The 19,124-nt window shown below is 43.2% G+C and overlaps 1 protein-coding gene across 1 annotated transcript; it reads left to right on the plus strand.

Annotated features, from left to right (window-relative positions):
* Nucleotides 1-305: 305 nt before the first annotated feature.
* On the plus strand, nt 306-17,383 carry sdr42e2 (short chain dehydrogenase/reductase family 42E, member 2; the record flags this gene model as incomplete). The annotated part of the gene is made up of 11 exons (XM_080009781.1): nt 306-728; nt 2,167-2,262; nt 4,444-4,501; nt 5,553-5,671; nt 5,880-5,955; nt 6,377-6,459; nt 8,154-8,291; nt 11,020-11,085; nt 11,192-11,255; nt 12,185-12,258; nt 16,569-17,383. The coding sequence occupies 11 exons, from the start codon at nt 306-308 to the stop codon at nt 16,809-16,811; spliced, it is 1,440 nt and encodes a 479-aa protein (XP_079865907.1). The 3' UTR covers nt 16,812-17,383.
* Nucleotides 17,384-19,124: the final 1,741 nt, after the last annotated feature.

The following is a 19,124-nucleotide window of genomic DNA, read 5'->3' on the forward strand; positions in this document are numbered from 1 at the left end:
CATAGGTAGTGAATATTATATATATATATATATATATATATATATATACAGTATATATATATACAGTAGGTATACAATATTACTTTATATACAAAATATACAAAATTACATAATATCATATATACACTGTATCTATGTTTATATTCTTTACTTTATGTATATATTGTTGCTATCGTATGTTTCTTCTCTGTCTGTCTGATTGTACAACAGTGGACCACCCAAATCAAATTTTCAAGGTAAACAGGTTCTGATTCTGATGGTGTTTACCTTTCCTCGAACAGGTTTCTCTCCGTCGGTGACAGTGAATGGAGCTGTGCGGGGCCAGTATGAGCGAGGGCGGAGGCCCTCTCTGTCAGGTGGAGCAGATGGCCTGCAACGGCGTCTCACTCCCCGACCAGTGCAATGGCCTGTATCGCCCCCAGAAGAACGGACAGCCGCCCCGCAGCCTGCACACCAGCACCCACCAGCCCCGGGCCAGCCACGTTGTCGCTCCCGCGCCCTCCAAACTGCAAACCTCCATACGCGGTGCCAGGGACCGGGAGGCCTCCGGGCCGGGGCGAGGGGCCGCGCTGGCCGGCACCTCCCCGGGGAAGGTGCTGGTGACCGGAGGGAGGGGATACTTTGGCTTCACGTTAGGGTCCGAGCTGGCCAGCCGGGGATTCTCTGTCATCCTGCTGGACATGCAGGGGCCCCCGTCGGATCTTCCGGAAGGAGCCGTTTATTATCAGGTTTGGGAAAACACCACCCTTGAAATCAAGTATCAAACAATACAATAACAGCTAAAAATTTCTGGAGTAAATTTAAAATCCATAAAGGACTTGCTGGAACATAAGTGGAACGTTCATGATTTTAATGCATTGCTGGACGTCATGTTCGCTTATTTAGATTCTTGGCCATAGTTTGGAGTATACGCTATGGCCAAGAATCTTAGGAATCAGCTCAGCTTATTGATTTGCATGTGAGGAAAAGCAACACAAGTGAACGATCCGCCCCGAGCGCCAGGTGTTGCCCACGCTGCAGAGGACGATTCGAGTTTCAGCCGCGGAGACGGTGGAACTTACCTTAATTGTACATCCCTCTTATGGGATTGCCTGTGATGTGCCACGCCCACCCTGGACAAACACGTGTGCTCCGTGACGAAATGTAATGCAACATTACTGAGCGTGTGCCCTCAGTGGATCCCACAGTCACAGTACATTCACACATAAGATAAGATTAAAAACAATACTGTATTAATGCATGTGGGGGAAATTCAGGTGATACAGAAGAAGAAGTTTACAGAACAGTGGAAGACATTTTTTTTGTAATTTAATAAAATAAAATAAAATAATTTAATAAAATATATCTATCAATTGAGCAGGTTTGTAAATAATTTTTAGCTGGTATTGTACAGCCCAACCCTAGCACGGCAGACTTGGCAGTTTGTAATACTGCTGCAGATTTTAAGAATGTGTCTGGTCTGGGTATGATTCATCTGAAAATCCCGCAATGTTGTCCCAGAAATGTATTTGTTTTGCATTTGGGCTATACTGATGCTGATTTATTGTAGGATAATGTTGATCACAATGTTTACTGACCGCCCCGAGGGGGGGAAGGGTTAGGTAGATTGCTGATAGATTAGGGTAAATCTATATATCTTGAGGTATCTGAAAGCTTTTGCTGGTCAGCCTTTTTATTTTACGCCCTTCCCTGTTTATGAAGTTCACAGAGCCCTTTAATAGCTGGGCCCCACAAACCCTGCAGGCCCAGATGATATGAAACCTTAATTCTTCAAAACATGGGCACAAAACGGTATTGATGCCGTCCTGAGCAGGGCTATACTGTATATAAACGTGAGTAAACACAGTAGCGGCACATGGTGGCACATGAGCAGCAACTTGTGAGCCAATAAGGGCAGGTTGCAGGATTGCTAAAGTAAGGCACAGAGAGTTATGCCACGCAGCAGTGCGTGGCATGACTTAGAATGAATGAAATGCATGGTCAAGCAGAATTTATTTTGAATAATCCTAGTGTCTCTCTCTCTCTCTCTCTCTCTCTCTCTCTCTCTCTCTCTCTCTCTCTCTCTCTCTCTCTCTCTCTCTCTCTCTCTCTCTCTCTCTCTCTCTCTCTCTCTCTCTCTCTCTCTCTCTCTCTCTCTATTTATCTATCCATCCATCCATCTCTTAGAATGACATAAGGGACTATGCTTCTCTCTACAAGGTGTGTGAAGGGGTGGACTGTATATTTCACACTGCCTCCTATGGCATGTCTGGGCCAGATCAGGTGAGTCAGCTTCCTTCCCCTCCTACTCTACGTGTCAGTTAATACACATAAGACGACAGACTGACGCATTCCCAACTCGTGCAGGGAAAGATCGGCATTATATTCAGAAAGTTGAGTTGAGTGTGGCAAGTTGAGTTAACAAGTTGGGTTTACAAGTTTACTTTGCAAGTTGAGTATACAAGTTGATTTTAAAAGTTATTTTAAAAGTTGAGTTTACAATTTGAGTTTACAGAACTAGTTTACAAGTTGAGTTTACAATTTCAGGTTAGCAAGTTGAATTCACAAGTTGAGTTTAAAAGTTGAGTTTACAAGTTGACGTTAAAAGTTGTGTTTACAGAACTAGTTTACAAGTTGAGTTTAGAAGTTTAGTTTGGCAGGTTGAGTTTAGAAGTTTATTCAGGCAGGCTGTGTTTACAAGTCGTATTTACAAGTTGTATTTACAAGTTGAGTTTACAAATTAGGATTACAAGTTGAGTTTACAAATTGGGTTTACAAGTTGAGTTTACAAGTTGCGTTTACAAGTTGCGTTTACATATTGGGTTTACAAGTGGAGTTTATTAGCTTTGCTTAGCTTAGTAATGTTATTCTCCCTTGTAAGTCGCTTTGGATAAAAGCGTCTGCTAAATGACTAAATGTAATGTAAATGTTAGTAGTTTGCAATTAATTAGTTTGCAAGTTTATTTTACAGGTTGAGTTTACAACTTTAGTTTACAAGTTGAGTTTGGCAAGTCGAGTTCACAAGTTAAGTTTACACGTTTAGTTTAAAAGGTGAGTTTGGCAGGTTGAGTTTAAAAGTTGAATTTACAAGTTTAGTTTGGGAGTTTAGTTTAAAAGTTGAGTTTAAATTTTTTTTAACAAATTTTGTTTGGCAGTTTGCGTTTACATGTTTAGTTTACATGTTAAGTTGGGCAGGTTGAGTTTACAGGTTGAGTTTACAAGTTGTGTTTACAAGTTGAGTTTACACGTTGAGTTTATAAGTTGAGTTTACACGTTGAGTTTACAAGTTGTGTTTACAAGTTGAGTTTACAAGTTGAGTTTACACGTTGAGCTTACAGTTTTCGTTTACAAGTTGAGTTTACAAGTTTAGTTTTCAAGTTTAGTTTGCCAGTTGAGTTTAAAAGTTGTGTTAAAAAGTTTTGTTTTAAAAAGTTTACAAATGTAGTTCTGCAGCTTGCGTTTACATTTTTAGTTTACACATTTAGTTTACAAGTTTAGTTTACAAGATTAGTTTACTAAGTTAACAGGTTGAGTTTACGAGTTGATTTTACAAGTTGAGTTTACAAGATTAGTTTACTAAGTTAATTTGCCCACTATGCCACAGGCAAAGTGGGCAAAGTAATAATAAAGAAATACAATACAAATAAAAATATAAGAAGAGGAGTTCGGCAAGAATATGCTGTGTCTAAAACCACATGCTACGTTCTCCATATACGTGCTATCGACCAGGTAACAGTATATATAAGTTAGAAAAATGGCTTTTCAGACAACCTCCATCGTCATACAGCTGCACCACGTTCTTTCAGGACATTGTGGGTTGATGACAACGCTGAAATAGCACTGTCCGTTGCTTCATACTGACCCGCCTTCCGCCAGGCATCCATTGTGTAATATGCTGTAATATGCTGTAATAGCCAAATGTGCAGTGTTTTTTGATATTATGACATTTCACCCGATGCAGTATTTCAGTCTGAGACCTTTCACACAGACTATTTGATGCATACTAAAACACTCACATTCTCACTTGCTGTACTAAAAATAATGGTAGTATGTGATTTTGGATGAAATGATATGCCTTTGAAGTGAGCAGTCACTGGGTGCAGCTCTGTACAGGAAGGACCTAGAATAAGAGTAATAACAGGGCTGATTTGAGGCCAAGCTGGGATTGGTAAACTATTCCTCACACTTTCCTCACAAGTTTATTTTACTTATTTGATTATTTGTGTATGATTTTAATTTAGTTAGTTAATTTAGTCTTAAGTACTTTGCCGTCACCTTTTAGAGCTAATAATCTATGATGAATTACAAAGGCAATTTGGGGATTCATGTACGTATTACATCCAGCATAGAACACACTCACATTAAAAAACAGAATTGAGCTCATGGATCTATTCTGCTGTACAGAATTATGTGTTTATTAAGTGTGTGGCTAACATGTGATTGTTTTTCCTTCCTATTGTCAAGCTGAAGAAAGAACTGATAGAATCAGTTAATGTTGGTGGGACCAAAAACATTATAAATGGTAAGAGTTTTATCGTGCTTTTTGGCATCAAACAGAGTGAATGGTTTGAAACATTTTGAGGTCGGGAGAGGGTATCTGTCAGTGGCCTTTTCATCTTGAATTCTCCAACTTATACGTGCGCAGTCTTATTGATCGACAACACATATTAGAAGCAAGTAGTAGCGAGTGGGCTAGGTGGAACATGCCCGGAGCAGATGGACAACGTGCCATGACAAGGGCTCCTCTCTTGTGTGTGTGTGGGGATGGGGGTTTTACCCCAGCTATACAGCCACAATGATCCTCGGCCCAATTACCTAGACCCAGGGCAGGTGTGGCTGCTCAAACCAAAACATCCCCGCACAACATAGCGACACCAAACTGAGCCCAGAGAGAATCCCTAGCAGAAGCTAGGGATGAATAAAGAGAATTAATAAACAAATAAATAATAAAAACACTGGACTCTGAAACAGGGTTCCCATACCTCAAACAAACAGAAATGTCCAACAAAACAGAACTGGTCCTGGGCCCTCAGACACAGAGACACAGACAATGGAGGAGAAACATCCCAAGTTTATTGTAGAGAGGGGGCAAGGTGGACCGATGTCTTGACGAGGGCTCCCCTCCTGCGCGGGGATGGGGAATTTTCCTGTTGCTCGTTAGACCAATCAACGAGCAACAGGCGTACAGCCACACTGATCCTGGGCCTAATCACCTAGACCCAGGACAGGTGTGGCTGCTCAAACCACACCAGCCCCACACAACAGACGCCTTTGAAAACAAACAGATAAAAGTCAAATATTGGATGAAATGTTATGTTGTTTTAAATTCATATTGGATTATTCCGTCAAGATGGTAATGTGAAGATGTCTTTTCAAGATGTTACAAGTGCAGTATAAGCTGCAGCACTCATTGCTAAAGGATGGTGAACGGGGCAATGCTCATTTTCAGGAGCACATCTGCACTGATTTCTCCTCAGCATAATAGTATTATGTACAGTACAGGTTTTGTATTAATTTTTGTTATGACAGGCCTATGACTTCACTCATCATTTTCTTTCTGATTGTCGCTTTAGTTTGTAAGGAGAGAGGAATACCCAGGTTGGTGTACACAAGCACCATCAATGTGGTGTTTTCTGGTAACCCAATTGAGGACGGTGATGAGGATTCTACGCCTTGTGTTCCCCTGGATATGGTGAGTTGAACAGGACATTTTTTCCCAGACAAAAATTAAAAATAAATAAATACTCGTTTGTGAGCTATCAAGGCGTTTGCAACTAAGCAAAGTTGATAGAGTCAGAGTTAACAAGTTTTAACTCCAGCCCTTTTTTTTTTAGACAAAATGGTAAAAATGGCATCAGTATTATCAGCAGACGGAGTGTTTATGTTGCTTTCTCTTCCAGCACATAGACCACTACTCCAGAACCAAATCTATCGCAGAACAGTTGGTCCGCTACGCCAACGGCAGTACTATTGAAGGTACTGTGTGTATTGCCATGCATGTTGTGTCAATGTATATATAATATACATATATGGGTGTGCAACTGAGGTTACGGTCGCCATGGCTACCGACACGACTCCATATGCAACACAATCCAGCTGGACCTGCTGCCCTGGGCTGAAATTTAGATCTGGATAGCAACATCCTGCACCCAATACCAGACTGTGTTTCTGCCGACCCCCTCCTCTTTGTAAAGACCCCTTTTCAGAAGGTTAGAGGACAGTTTGACGACAATTTGAAGTAATTTCACCACAAAAGAGAAGTCCTCGAGCCAGGATATTGCACCGAGTCGACAGAAAGACAAAATCGTCTGAACTATTCTTTCTTTGTTTGCTGCCTACTTAACGCGCCCCAGGAAGCGCTCCAACAAACACATCTGTTTAATCTTCCGACGTGCAGGCGGGGGCCTGCTAAGGAGTTGTGTCCTGCGTCCGTGTGGAATCTACGGGCCGGGGGAAAGGAGACACCTCCACAGGGTGATGGTGAGAAATGACAAGAGAGAAAAGTTGACGACAGGGGTTAGAATCTGTCTGCATGAGGTTCTCAGTCGTCCTCACCGTCTCGACCAATGACACGGAGGCCGGGCGGGACTCTCTGCGTATCGCGTGCTAGGACGGTGGGAGTCTGTGACCTCGTGTAGGACTGGTGTCCCATTCCGGATGTCTCCTTGCCTGCGTCCAAACTGGCGTCCCACATACTACACGTTTCAACTATCGTTCCAGCGTACTTTATGTTGTCAGTAAAAAGGTTGACGTCTCCTCAGACGTTCTACATCGTCATATCGACACTTTCACTTTCAGACCGTTGAGGTTTGATGCCGACACCGCAAACAAACTTTAACCCGCGCCCGCGCAATGCATAATGGGATACGCTTGCCAACATAGTGTGCAGTATTTGCATACTATGCTGTAGTATGTCTGGTGCTTAAGTAGTGTGCTAGTATGCCATTATCCACACAGCAAAAGAGGCTGAGCATAAAAAGCCGGAGGACGGAGGATTATGACAAATGTGTAAACTTAAGCGGATTACTTTTGACTTTTGCCCCTGGCCATCGCTCTGCTCACAGAAGCACCGGGTTCTCTGTTGAACCGCAGTCACCACCATTCACACACAAATGAACTACTAGTCTGTAACCGTCTTACGACAACATCCATCAGTCAACCTCGTTTGACCGTGTGTGTTATCTGTCACCGCAGCAGCCTTCTTCCCAATATTTTAACTGTGTCCGGCCAGGCCACCACGCTGTACACTTCCCAAACTCTCAGAATCATGGAATCCAAAGGGACTCACCATGTTTCTTTTGGGCTTGGTGAGACCAATCAATACCAATCAATACTAGGGCCAATTATATATATATATATATATATATATATATATATATATAAAAACACACACACACACACCACACAGAAGCTGTCACATGGTTTCAGACGCAGAGCATATGCCCGCCTGGCTGGAGGGGTTAAATTATGAATAAGATCTCCTGTCTCCGATTACCACCCTCTCTCTCTTTTTCTCTCTCTCACTCTCTCCTTCTCTCTCTCCCTTCATCTTTCTACTGGGGACGCTGAGGAGTGTGGGTCAGGCTCTGTCTAGTGGCCGGTGTTGGGTTGGCTTCATTTCAGATTCACTTTTTTTCAAGTGGCCAAGACACTAAAGAATGGGGAGCTCTTAAAAAAATCTCTATTTCTTAATATACAGTGTATATATATATATTCTTCTTCTATTCTTATATATATGTTTCCTTTTTCTCCCCCAATTGTATTGTGGGGAGAGTGGTTTGGTCTTTCTTAAATTTCAAAAACCTACAAATATACAGCTTTAAAGTGGTAATCCGTAAGGGTATGCTGTAAAAAAAATCCAATCTTCGATATGTTTTTTAGCAGTCACTTTAGAAGAACCAGCCATTCTCAATGTATTTGTTTCATGCATGCGCTGCTCTATATGCTGTTCCCATTGTTGGTGGCGGGGTCAGCATTGGCCCAAGAGGGGAGAGGCACCCGCGGTCAATCTTGCGAAGGCAGCGTAGCTCGTCGTGGTCAATAATACCAATGAAAGAAAAAAAAATCAATAGATCAGAAGAAGGCAAACATCAGTGAAAAGAAGCGGAGGCGAGGGGTAAACCCCGGGCGTGGAAAGCATCCAGACATGCTCTTTGTCTCTTTTTTTTTTTCAGATGAACGTGAAACGTCGGCTGTTCAGCTTCAGCTTCGGCGACGTCCGGGCAAAGATGAACTGGGTGCACGTGGACAACCTGGTGCTCTCCCACATCCTAGCGGCCGAGGCGCTGACGCACAGCAAGAACTGCGTAGCGGTGAGTAGCTCACCTAGAAAGTACGACGATGGTGGCGAAGCTCTGTGACGAACGGAAGCTTTTCCAGCCCTACAAATCCTTTCTGTTTGAGGTGTGTAACCGAAATGCTTCAGCGTGCCGTGATGACCACCTGCGGCTGTCGGGTCCCGTCGTTCCACAGGGAATTGTTTGCCGATTCCCCGGGAGCCTCGCGCATCGGAGGGCCTCGTAAATCTGTTTGGATTTTTATTTTTCATTAAATGTGTCGTTCCCTTTGTCACTCACTCCGGCGATCAGCGCTGTGCGTCGCTCACACCCGATGAGTGGAGTTAGGAAAAAAGTCAGAGTAGAGATAAACGTAGTGAGCGGACCCGGACGTGGTGGGCGGAGGAGAAGAGACACGCACTGGTGTTGTAACCGGTGTTGGAAGAGACGGCTCTTACGGATCCCAAGCATTTGTTTTAACTGTGAAATTGTATGAAATATTTTGTTTATATTTATTCTACTACAAAAAATAACATTATTTATAATGATTAAATGTGACTGGACTCAATTAACACCCTCAAAACAAATTACACAATTATAATGAAAAAAAATCATATCCTATTGTAAATGAAATGTTATATTCCCAATATGTTTCTTGCTGCATTGTCTTCTAACGAGCATTCTAGCGGTTCATTTAGAATTCTCTTTTAGCTTTGTTCACTGGAAAGATCTAGGCTACGTCTGTATAGTTATTGTTTACGAGCCAAGATTGCAGTAAGCGAGGTCATAGGAGTAGATTTCTGGGGGGAACGCAGGGGACACGTCCCTCTCAAAATTTAGAACGTGTCCCGTCCCCCCCCGCCCCGTTTTGTGTTTTCCTAAAAAACATGAAAGACATTTCAACCATAAACTGATGCAGAAAAGGCACAAATTGGTTCATAACAATTCTGCAATGCCGGATATTTGTGTTGGTGTTTGATGCTCAAAATTTCCTGCTCCCGCTTAATGATTGCTACTAACAATTTCATTGTATTCTTCGTCCTTTTATGCCGCTATAATAGTGAATAAGATAATAATACTAATAATACTACTACTAATAATAATAATAATAATAATACAATATATTTGCAATACACGGGGTGCAGCTTAGTTGTGTTTGGTACATATTAGTTTTCCCAGGACCACTTTCTGAGTTTACTTGAACGCAGCATGGGTCTGTCGCCTCCTTGGTTGCTTGTCTCGCGGAGCAACCACTATGCGGTCTGCACAGCACAACCCTCCTGTCTTCAAAACAACCGTCCATGTTTGCCTGTAAACCACAACTTTTCATTGTCATAACTCACCGGAAACAGTCACCTGTCCGTCGCCCTCAGTGGAGAGAGGCTTGACGTTGTTGGAGCGGCTGTTTATCATGAGGCAGACGCCTCCACCCTTGAATTTCCCCGATTCCCCCGCTCTGTGGGCGGGGAGCACGGAGTAGGCCTCGTCTGGACGTATGGCGTGGTCCGGCACCGGCGGGTTCCGCCATGTCTCCGTCAGGCAGAGACACTGAGCGTTCGGGCAGGCGACCACAAGGGGCGTCGCCAGGCAGCATTTCTGCTCTCTCGCTCTAAAATGAACGAGATGAGATTTACTGTAAGAGGCTTCATGACGTCATCACATTATTTACTATAAATGTACAGGCTGAGATTGAGAGTGTCCAGTTGGACCGTGTCCAGTGTGCAGCGCGGACTCGGTCACTCTGTGGTATTTCAACGTCAGCAAACTATCGATTTACGTGTGTATTTTTATAGCTTCTTACCTGGTAGATGTCAGTTGATCTGTTCGATTGATATTTTAAATCTGTGGTCCACATTACTTTCCCGGAAATACAGTAAAAAGTCATCCTGAAGATTTGTCAGCGCGTCCACTCGAAAACACTGAAATGTGCGACTGAGTGATGCATTCAAGATCAAGCCAGGCATCGGAAAAATAAGAGCAGTGCAATGGTAATTACCCACAGAAATACCTCAAAGTTTTTCGTATTTCATGGAAACGTAACTTACTGAAAATGTAATCCAAGTAAAACACTCAACTCAACTTTCCAAAAATATTACATAAAACTCAGCGAATAAATGACGCGCCGGACACGGCACCAAACAGCCACCTGTCACTGAGAGCGCAGCTCTTTTTCCACAAACACGATGAGTTATAACAATGAGAAGTTCTGGTTTACAGGCAAACATGGACGGTTGTTTTGTAGACAGGAAGGTTGCACCGTGTAGACCACATAGTGGTTGCTCCGCAAGACGAGCGACCAGGAGACGACAGACCAGGGGAAGCCCGTGCTGCCTTCAGTGTAAACGCCGAAAACCGTGTTGCCTTTCAAGAGAACCCGGGAACCTGCAAAATGCACCAGACACGATTAAATTGGACCCTGTGTATTAGTGCCTGCAGCTACTGTATATTTATTATTATTATTTATTATTATTATTATGGAAATAAATGTTCCAGCTCTAGGTTTAAAGTTGTTTGCTGTATATTTATGCAAATGTCCTTAAACTACTCATTAATGAGGTTAAAGTCGCTTCAATTGGGTTGAAGGTGTTCAACATGTTGTTCAGTGAGTGTTGTTTCAGTCAGACACGCAATCCACTTGATATTCTAAAAACCAGGAGTCCACTGCAGCTCTCCTGTGTGGGTGTGCGTGTGCGTGTGCGTGTGCATGTGTAGTATGGACGCCAGATTGATGCTGACACTGTTCCTCCATTCCTTCCCCTGGCAGAGCGGCCAGGCCTATTTCATTAACGACGGCACGTCGGTCAACCTGTTCGACTGGTTAACTCCACTGGTGAGTTCAACTTGTCTCCGGTCACGGGCTGCAACATGCAACGTGTCCGTTCCCCCAAAACCGTTTGGTTTGGTCTCAAAGATGAATCCGTCTCTTCCCCCTGCAGTTTGAGAAGCTGGGATACAGGAGGCCACTGATACATCTGCCTGTTTCCCTCGTCTATTTAGCAGGTAGAAGCTTTGTCTCTCTCTTTCTCTCTTTCCTGAAGCTCTTGATAAGTGAGACCTGTGATGCAACACTATGGATTGGAATCCAGTTAGCATATGTTTGAAAGTTTTGCCATCTCCCTTACCCTTAAAGGAGCGCAATACTATATATATATATATATATATATATATATATATATATATATATATATATATATATATATATATATATATATATATAATCCGATGAGCCACAACACTAAAACCAGTGACAGGTGACGTGAATAACATTGATCATCTGGTTCCAGTGGCACCTGTCAAGGTGTGGGATATATTATTATTATTATTATATATATACTGTTATATATTATTATTATATTAGGCAGCAAGTGAACAGTCAGTTCCTGGACCTGCTTAACTCTGTTTTTCAATAAATGTTGTCGTCCGGTGTTTATGTTTTTCCGTGTAGGTGTTGGTTTTATGTTTATTTGTCTCACCCGTGGTGATTCTCCCTCTCTTGGGATAGTGATTAGTTGTTTATAGACCCAAACATGGTAAAATAGTTCTCCAAAGAGGGGGATTGGTGGTGGTTCTGTATAAGAAAGAGCTGTGCTCTTGTCGTCCACAGGGCAGAGTTATTACAGCAGTTCTTGATGATTTAAGAATTAATAATAGTTGCATTACATTGGTTGAGAAGTTGAACTCCACTTGCAGACTCACTCTGTCCGAGATGCAATAGCACACAAATAATAGTGTTGTTTGCCCAGCACGCTGACAGCACAGGTTAAAAAAAAAAAAAAAAAAAAAGTGAAAGTACGGACCTCCCGTCTTTTTTTAAAGTTGTGCACAATAACTTCATTTATATTTAAAATAAAATGTTGACGTTTTAATGTGCCGATTCGCAAAAACAATAATATCATTGAGATGTGTGTTTTCTTACATTTTTTTCACAGCAATTGCTCTGGAATATTTACATGTAGCTCTGAAACCGGTGGTAGAAATCCCTCTTCTCTTCACAAGAAACGAGGTAAACACATCATCCTACATCCCCACCTGTCCGTCATGTCACCAAAATAATAGCAAACAGTGTCAGGGTCATTAAGTTAAAAAAATAAATAAATAAAGATAAAATGATCAGATGATTTTGTCTTTCTGCTCATGCCATGCAGCTCGCTCTCGCTCTCTCTCGCTCTCTCTCTCTCTCTCTCTCAAAACTCCACTTCCCCTGACTAGCCAGGTGAACGGTCCACCTTTGGTGCAGCAGCCTTTTCAGAGGCGTACACTGCGGCCGCCGTTGGCTTTTTCAGTAAATCATGTCACACGCGTCGAAAAAAAGCTTTGCAGTGCATTCTCAGCTGACGTGGCGTGGATAACCACCAGATGTAGTCAATGGTTGAACAAATGCTCATACGTGGCTGCTCGCTCAACTATCTCCCGTGATATTTTCTGTCCGGCCCGTCTTTGACCTGACGTCAGGCTTGCACCAGGGGCCTGCTTTGCTCAGCTCAGGAAGGGGCAGGTTGGTCAGACGTAACACAGTGCTTTGTGGTGGCCATCACCAGCAGCCTTCCGCATGTCTCCTCATCCGTGTCCTGATAACGGAGCACAACTGACACATCGGCACACAGACCTGATTGGATCCCCTGTCGCATCCACCTTCAACATGCGTCAGCTGTACCCTATTTCTCCAGCTATTTCACCGGTCACTATTTCACTCGTGAGCGCTGTTATTTCGTTCTGAATCTCGTGCGGTGTGTAGGTGCGCTTTTTTGGGGATGGTGCTAAACCCCTGGGCTAGGGCACTGTCTTTCCTCTGCCTGTACTCCATCATAGACAAAAATATTCCACTTCCCGCCTCCTCCTTGTCTCCAAAGCGTCCAGCAGTTGCTGAAGGGGACGCTGACACTGTGACACACTCGATGACATCAAGGATGGCACTTAAATATAAGCGATTCCTTTGCCAGTTTCAGCTCGTTTGACAAGTGTGGAGACATCAGCTCCTGTGGCACCACGACCTTTCCAAAGAGCACTGCATTTCAAATGTTCCTAAACCCCTTTGGTGCTTTCCGTCACAGATTTTCAAGTTGGAGAAGCCGGTTTTCGGTGGAGGCTTTGTCGGCATGAGCACTAGACCGGATACTTTACCTCGGCTGTGGAAAGGAAAAGGCAGCATCAGCAACTGCTAAATATTCCAGCCACTCCCTTCCATTAAACAAGTTTCCGCTAAACAGGCGTTTTGGGGTATTGTTAAATACCGGAGAAGGGTAGGATTGTAGGCGCACTTGGGCTGGCTCCCCTCTCCCAGGATCGACTGGGACAGTAGGAGCTGGGGCTGGGCTGTGGGCCCGTTCTGACCATGCTTGTCGCGGGGGTAACATTTTCTGCGGCTGGTGGAGCTAGCAGATTAAGTTCGGGCTTGGCAAGTATCATTACTGCTGCTGGGGCTACTGGCCTCAACTGGGATCTCTGCGTTTTTGTTTTTTTTAATTTATTTTTATTCTATCACATCGCGTACAGCTTGCTGTAAGGCCCAAATCTGATGAATAAACCTCTCGACAACGCACAACATACGGCGCTGTCCGTGGTTCTGAATAACAGTCCGGACAGCGCTGGATGCTGTTTGTGCGATGGGAAAGGAGACTGGATCGGATAACAAGCTTCAAATAAGGTTTTTCGTCACTGTCACCTCGATGAGGCTCGTATCTCGGCCAATGTTTCTGTTGTTTTTTGCTGTTCTCTATAGTGAAGGTAAAACTGAATTTGAGGGGGGCAGAAATACATGGCCCCTCATGGCGATGTCAGAGCTCCTTAATGCCCAAAGCCTTTTGCCTAATCCCCTGCACTTATATACTGTGTGAGTGGGGGGCTTAGGTTACCTGGTTGAAAATGATTCGATTTTTGTTTAAGTCTCAGAGAGCTCTGTGAGACTGTCTCCCGCAGCCTTGGTGACAGAATTCATTAGTCGGAGCATTTTCCGTACCAGCCCCACTCCTTTATCCTACTCACTCTCACTCCTGCTATCTCCCCTGCATGAATTATGGAAAAGTCCTCCTCAAAGTAAACTTTTAATGAATTCCAACGCGCTGACGGATATGCACTTGGCAGCGCCTCCTTTGTCTGATGCTCCCGGCGGCATCGGTCACGGAGAGCCCCGTGGCTATTTTAGGACACGTGAGCGTGAAAACGTGAGCATGGATAACAGATGCTGAAAAGGTTTGTGTCTGTGAACGGCAAAAGTCTGGTGGAAGTGATGGATATCTGGAGTTCATTTACAGACCTGAGCTCTGGCTTGCGTGACATTTTAGTTTTCATCCCCGGTAAAGGGGTTACTCTAACGCCGTACGGCGGTCACCCGTCTCCACGCGGTCACCCCTCTTGCCGCGCCGTTTGGGAGGCCCTAACAGGACGTCTTAAGGAGTCGCCACCTCAGCCACCGAGCTCTTCATTAATGTGTGATGAGAAACCAAACCTGTGACCACCGGCACCAACCCGGGGCTCATTCTGCTGGCGGCGGGGATCGATGATTGCCAAGTGAATAAAACATAAAGTCCTGTGGGCCAGGACAGGAAGCTCAGGATGAGGTTCACAGGAAGTGACCTCAGCACAGCGGGCGTTGCCATGGTGACGAGGGCCGGTCGGCTGTCGTCACCTTCATTCCGTCACCGTTTAGTAGAACAACATGAACACATTATTACGTTTGGAATCCAAAAGAAATACAGGAGCAGGTGGTGATGGGTTTAAAATATAAAATCTATTAAATATAAGTAAATGCTGCAGTGGAAAATTAATTTGAATTTAAAAAAAAAAAGCCTTGGGAAGCTAAAAAAAAAAAAAAAAAAAAGGCTAAAAGAAAATCCTTGCTGCCGCTCATCATTCATCAGTCACGTCATTCAATGTCGGACTGACTTTAATCTCGGAAATCTGACCTTAGGCCTAGAATTAATTATTCCCAGAATTCTGAGATTCCAAATAATTTTCTCACTAAAATCCCGTCGTTTGCCCTCCAGGGGGAAGCGGTCTGGACACCCATGGACTTCAGGCTTCCATCAGTATATGTATTTTCCGTTCAGAAACCTTATCCCCAGACAGTAAGGAGATCCAGAGACCAAAGACGTCCATAGGGCATAGGGTGTCATGGTGTAAAACCCTGTTTGTCAGACGGAGGTTAATCAAAACCATTAGCCTGGCAGTGGAACCTTCACCTCTTGTTTATATTATCGGCCGAGAAATTGATTAAGTTGCTGAGCCTAATGCTTAAAGGGACAGGTTCACCATTTGTCAACCCAGGTTTTGTATGTATGGACTGAAAGAGGGGTCCCCGACGCGACAGACCCCTGTTTTAGTCTCTTGGAAGGCGATGGGGGGGCTGGAGCGTTTTTTTTGTTCTGTTTGTTTTGTTTTTTCAAAATCTGAAGATCAACTGTCAACTTTGGATAAAATAGAATGATATAAGCCCAAGTAATAGATATATATATATTTTTTAGGTGTTTTAGGTTTTCAGGTGAGGGGGGGGGGCGGGGGGGGGACAAGAGCTCCTGTCCCGACATCGTCTTTTAAAACCGTGACAGGAGAATGATGTGGCAACAACGGTGTTCGAATGAGTCGCTTATTCCAGAACAAATGACTTTATTGAGCCGGTGGGAGGACGGAGCGGCAGGAAGCGGCTCCATTTTCTTGGAAAGGGTATGAATATTCATGAGGTACACGGGAAATGAAGTGTCTGACGCTGACGTGGTTTAATATGATCCAATGGGGAAAAGTCCAAAGCTATAATAAAAATGTCATCTCCTTTTGGAAAACATTATGGTCACGCGCGTCTCAGTGTATTTTTTTTTTTTAACATGTTTCAAGTAGCAGTTTGATATTTTGTTTTTGCAATTGCTGTAGTACATCCAGAGGGTAACATTGGCTCCAGCAGGTTCTGAGTAGGGAGCGACCGAACTTCCTGTTTCTAGTCTCAAGAGATTAGTCTCTTCTAGTCTCTGCCAAAAAAGCTGATTTGCAAAAGAGGGAATAAAACCCTAAAAATTGTATTGTGAGCTTCTTGTTTTCGAACATGGGATTCAACATGTTTTCTTTTTTAAAGGCTGAAAGGTTCACCTTGTTGGACTGCCGCTGCAGCGCAGTGGTACGTTCCGGAATAGAAAAGCAATTAGTGAGCTTGTGCTCGGAACGGTTATAAGTGATGGGATCAAACATTTGGGTTGGAAAAAGGGGCAAACCTTGTCAGGCTGTGGGTGATGCTCACCAAGATGGATCTTCTATGAATGTTTCTTTTGTTCGGACCTGTTGTGACCTCAGTCGTCGGGTTAACACAGATCTCTGTTCACGGTGTAGGTAAGGAATATTGCAGTGAGCCATACCTTCAAGATCGACAAGGCCCGTCGGGAGCTGGGCTTCTGTCCCAAGCAATACAACCTGGTGGACTGTGTGGAGCTGTATCTGAAGATGCAGCAGCCCTGCCCCGACCGCTCCACCCTCAGGATCTCCCGGCTGCCTCCTCTGCCCAAAGCCTTGGTCCTCCTCCTGATGCTGGGGCTGAGCTTCATGCTGCTGCTGCTCCTCTGCTTCCATCTATGAAACAATCACCTGCCTCGGCCAGACCGACCTTCCTGTTGCAACCGCACGTGGGACGGACGGGCCCTGGGATGGTTGATGAACCAATGGAGGACTGGGGTTCCCTCATGACTGTGGAATTCAAAGAAAGGTCTGTGTGATTCTCAGTCAGATATGCTATTGTTAACTCGTTACAGAACATAGTCCACAACCAGGTCTAACCGTTTACCCTTCCATAATAATGCGACTATGGTAATTTAATAAATAAAAAACGAATTTGTGTGTCAATGAAAATAATTTCTATGAATGTTAAACTGATTCAGTTGCAAGTTTGAATGCTTTTGAACCCATGTTTTCAGGATAAATATTTTGGTGGTTGAAGCATGACTTAAACTCTATGATGGCAATGTATGGTGATTAACATTTGATCATATTTTAATCCAAATATAGTAATTTTATAAATGTTTAGTGAGGAAAAGATGAAATGCCAATTACAATTTTATATCACTTAAAAAGCCTTGTGATTTATGTGATACCGTCTATTTATTATTTTGTCATGTCACAAATATTTACGAATAAAACCAACTTAATTACAATTCCAGACATCCGGGTCATTTATTCTTTGGTGAAAAAAAAAGATCACATCCATAGCACATTGTGCTAGTCACAAAGGCCGTAGATACAGTGTAAAAACTCTCTATATCTATGGGTGAAGCACCCTGGAAAGTCCACAACGCCCACTTAAGAGTCCTAGAGCAAGAGTAGGCCGCAGGAGGTTTCGATCAGGTCGCCATTCAAATTGCAGAACTCCTTCTCTTTTTAGGCTTTCATAGTGTAGTGGCTTATTGTCAAAATCCAAGTCTGTCACATTAGAATAAATCAAAGAGCCACTGCTGCACCAGTTCGTATTGGTCCATACACAGACCATCCACACTGGTCGGCTTGATGGATTACCAGAAAAGTAACAATGTTTCCCTCTGTTATGGTCTGGCTCACTTCCGTAATGTGGTTTTGCGGTTGTGTTTTCTGCAAATGCGGTTGTGTTTCCTGTTAATGCGGTTGTTTTTGCTGTTAATACATTTGTGTTTTCTGTGCATGTGGTTGCGTTTTCCGTTAATGTGTTTGTGTTTTCTGTAAATGCGGTTGTGTTTTCTGTTAATGCATTTGTGTTTTCTGTTCATGCGGTTGTGTTTCCTGTGAATGCGGTTGTGTTTATTGTCAATGTGTTTGTGTTATCTGTGAATGCGGTTGTGTTTACTGTCAATGCAGTTGTGTTTACTGTCAATGTGTTTGTGTTATCCGTTAATGCGTTTGTTTTCTGTTAATGCATTTGTGTTTTCCGTTAATGCGCTTGTGTTGTCCATCAATGCATTTGTGTTTTCCGTGAATGCATTTGTGTTTTCCGTGAATGCGCTTGTGCTTTCTGTTAATGCATTTGTTTTCTGGTAAGGCAGTTGTGTTTTCTGTTGACTTGTTTGTGTTTCCTGTGAATGCGCTTGTGTTTACATTACATTATTACATTACATTTTATTTAGCAGACGCTTTTATCCAAAGCGACTTACAATTGTTCAAACACCGACGGACGCAGCCATCAGGAGCAATTAGGGGTTAAGTGTCTTGCTCAAGGACACTACAGCATGCTAGCAGGAGGAGCCTGGGATCGAACCAGCAACCTTTAGATCACAAGACCACCAGCTCTCAGCTGTTAATGCAGTTGTGTTTTCTGTTAATGCAGTTAAGTTTTCTGTTAATGTGTTTGTGTTTTCCGTTAATGTGTTTGTTTTCTGGAAAGGCAGTTGTGTTTTCTGTTAATGTGTTTGTGCTTTCTGTTAATGCGTTTGTTTTCTGGTAAGGCAGTTGTGTTTTCTGTTAATGTGTTTGTGCTTTCTGTTAATGCGTTTGTTTTCTGGTAAGGCAGTTGTGTTTTCTGTTAATGTGTTTGTGCTTTCTGTTAATGCGTTTGTTTTCTGGTAAGGCAGTTGTGTTTTCTGTTAATGTGTTTGTGCTTTCTGTTAATGCGTTTGTTTTCTGGTAAGGCAGTTGTGTTTTCTGTTAATGTGTTTGTGCTTTCTGTTAATGTGTTTGTTTTCTGGTAAGGCAGTTGTGTTTTCTGTTAATGTGTTTGTGCTTTCTGTTAATGTGTTTGTTTTCTGGTAAGGCAGTTGTGTTTTCTGTTAACTTGTTCAGATAGAAAATAGCGATTAGCAGAACATTACAGTGAGGATAGAGTCCAGCAGTCCACTAGTACCGGAGTTTTTTCATCACTGTTCCGCTAGGTGCTACTAAATTACACATACTGCACCTTCAAACGACATATTTATTACCTTTATAAAAGTC

The sequence above is a fragment of the Zeus faber genome (assembly GCF_960531495.2).
Source record: "Zeus faber genome assembly, chromosome: 11".
NCBI classification, from domain to species: domain Eukaryota; kingdom Metazoa; phylum Chordata; class Actinopteri; order Zeiformes; family Zeidae; genus Zeus; species Zeus faber.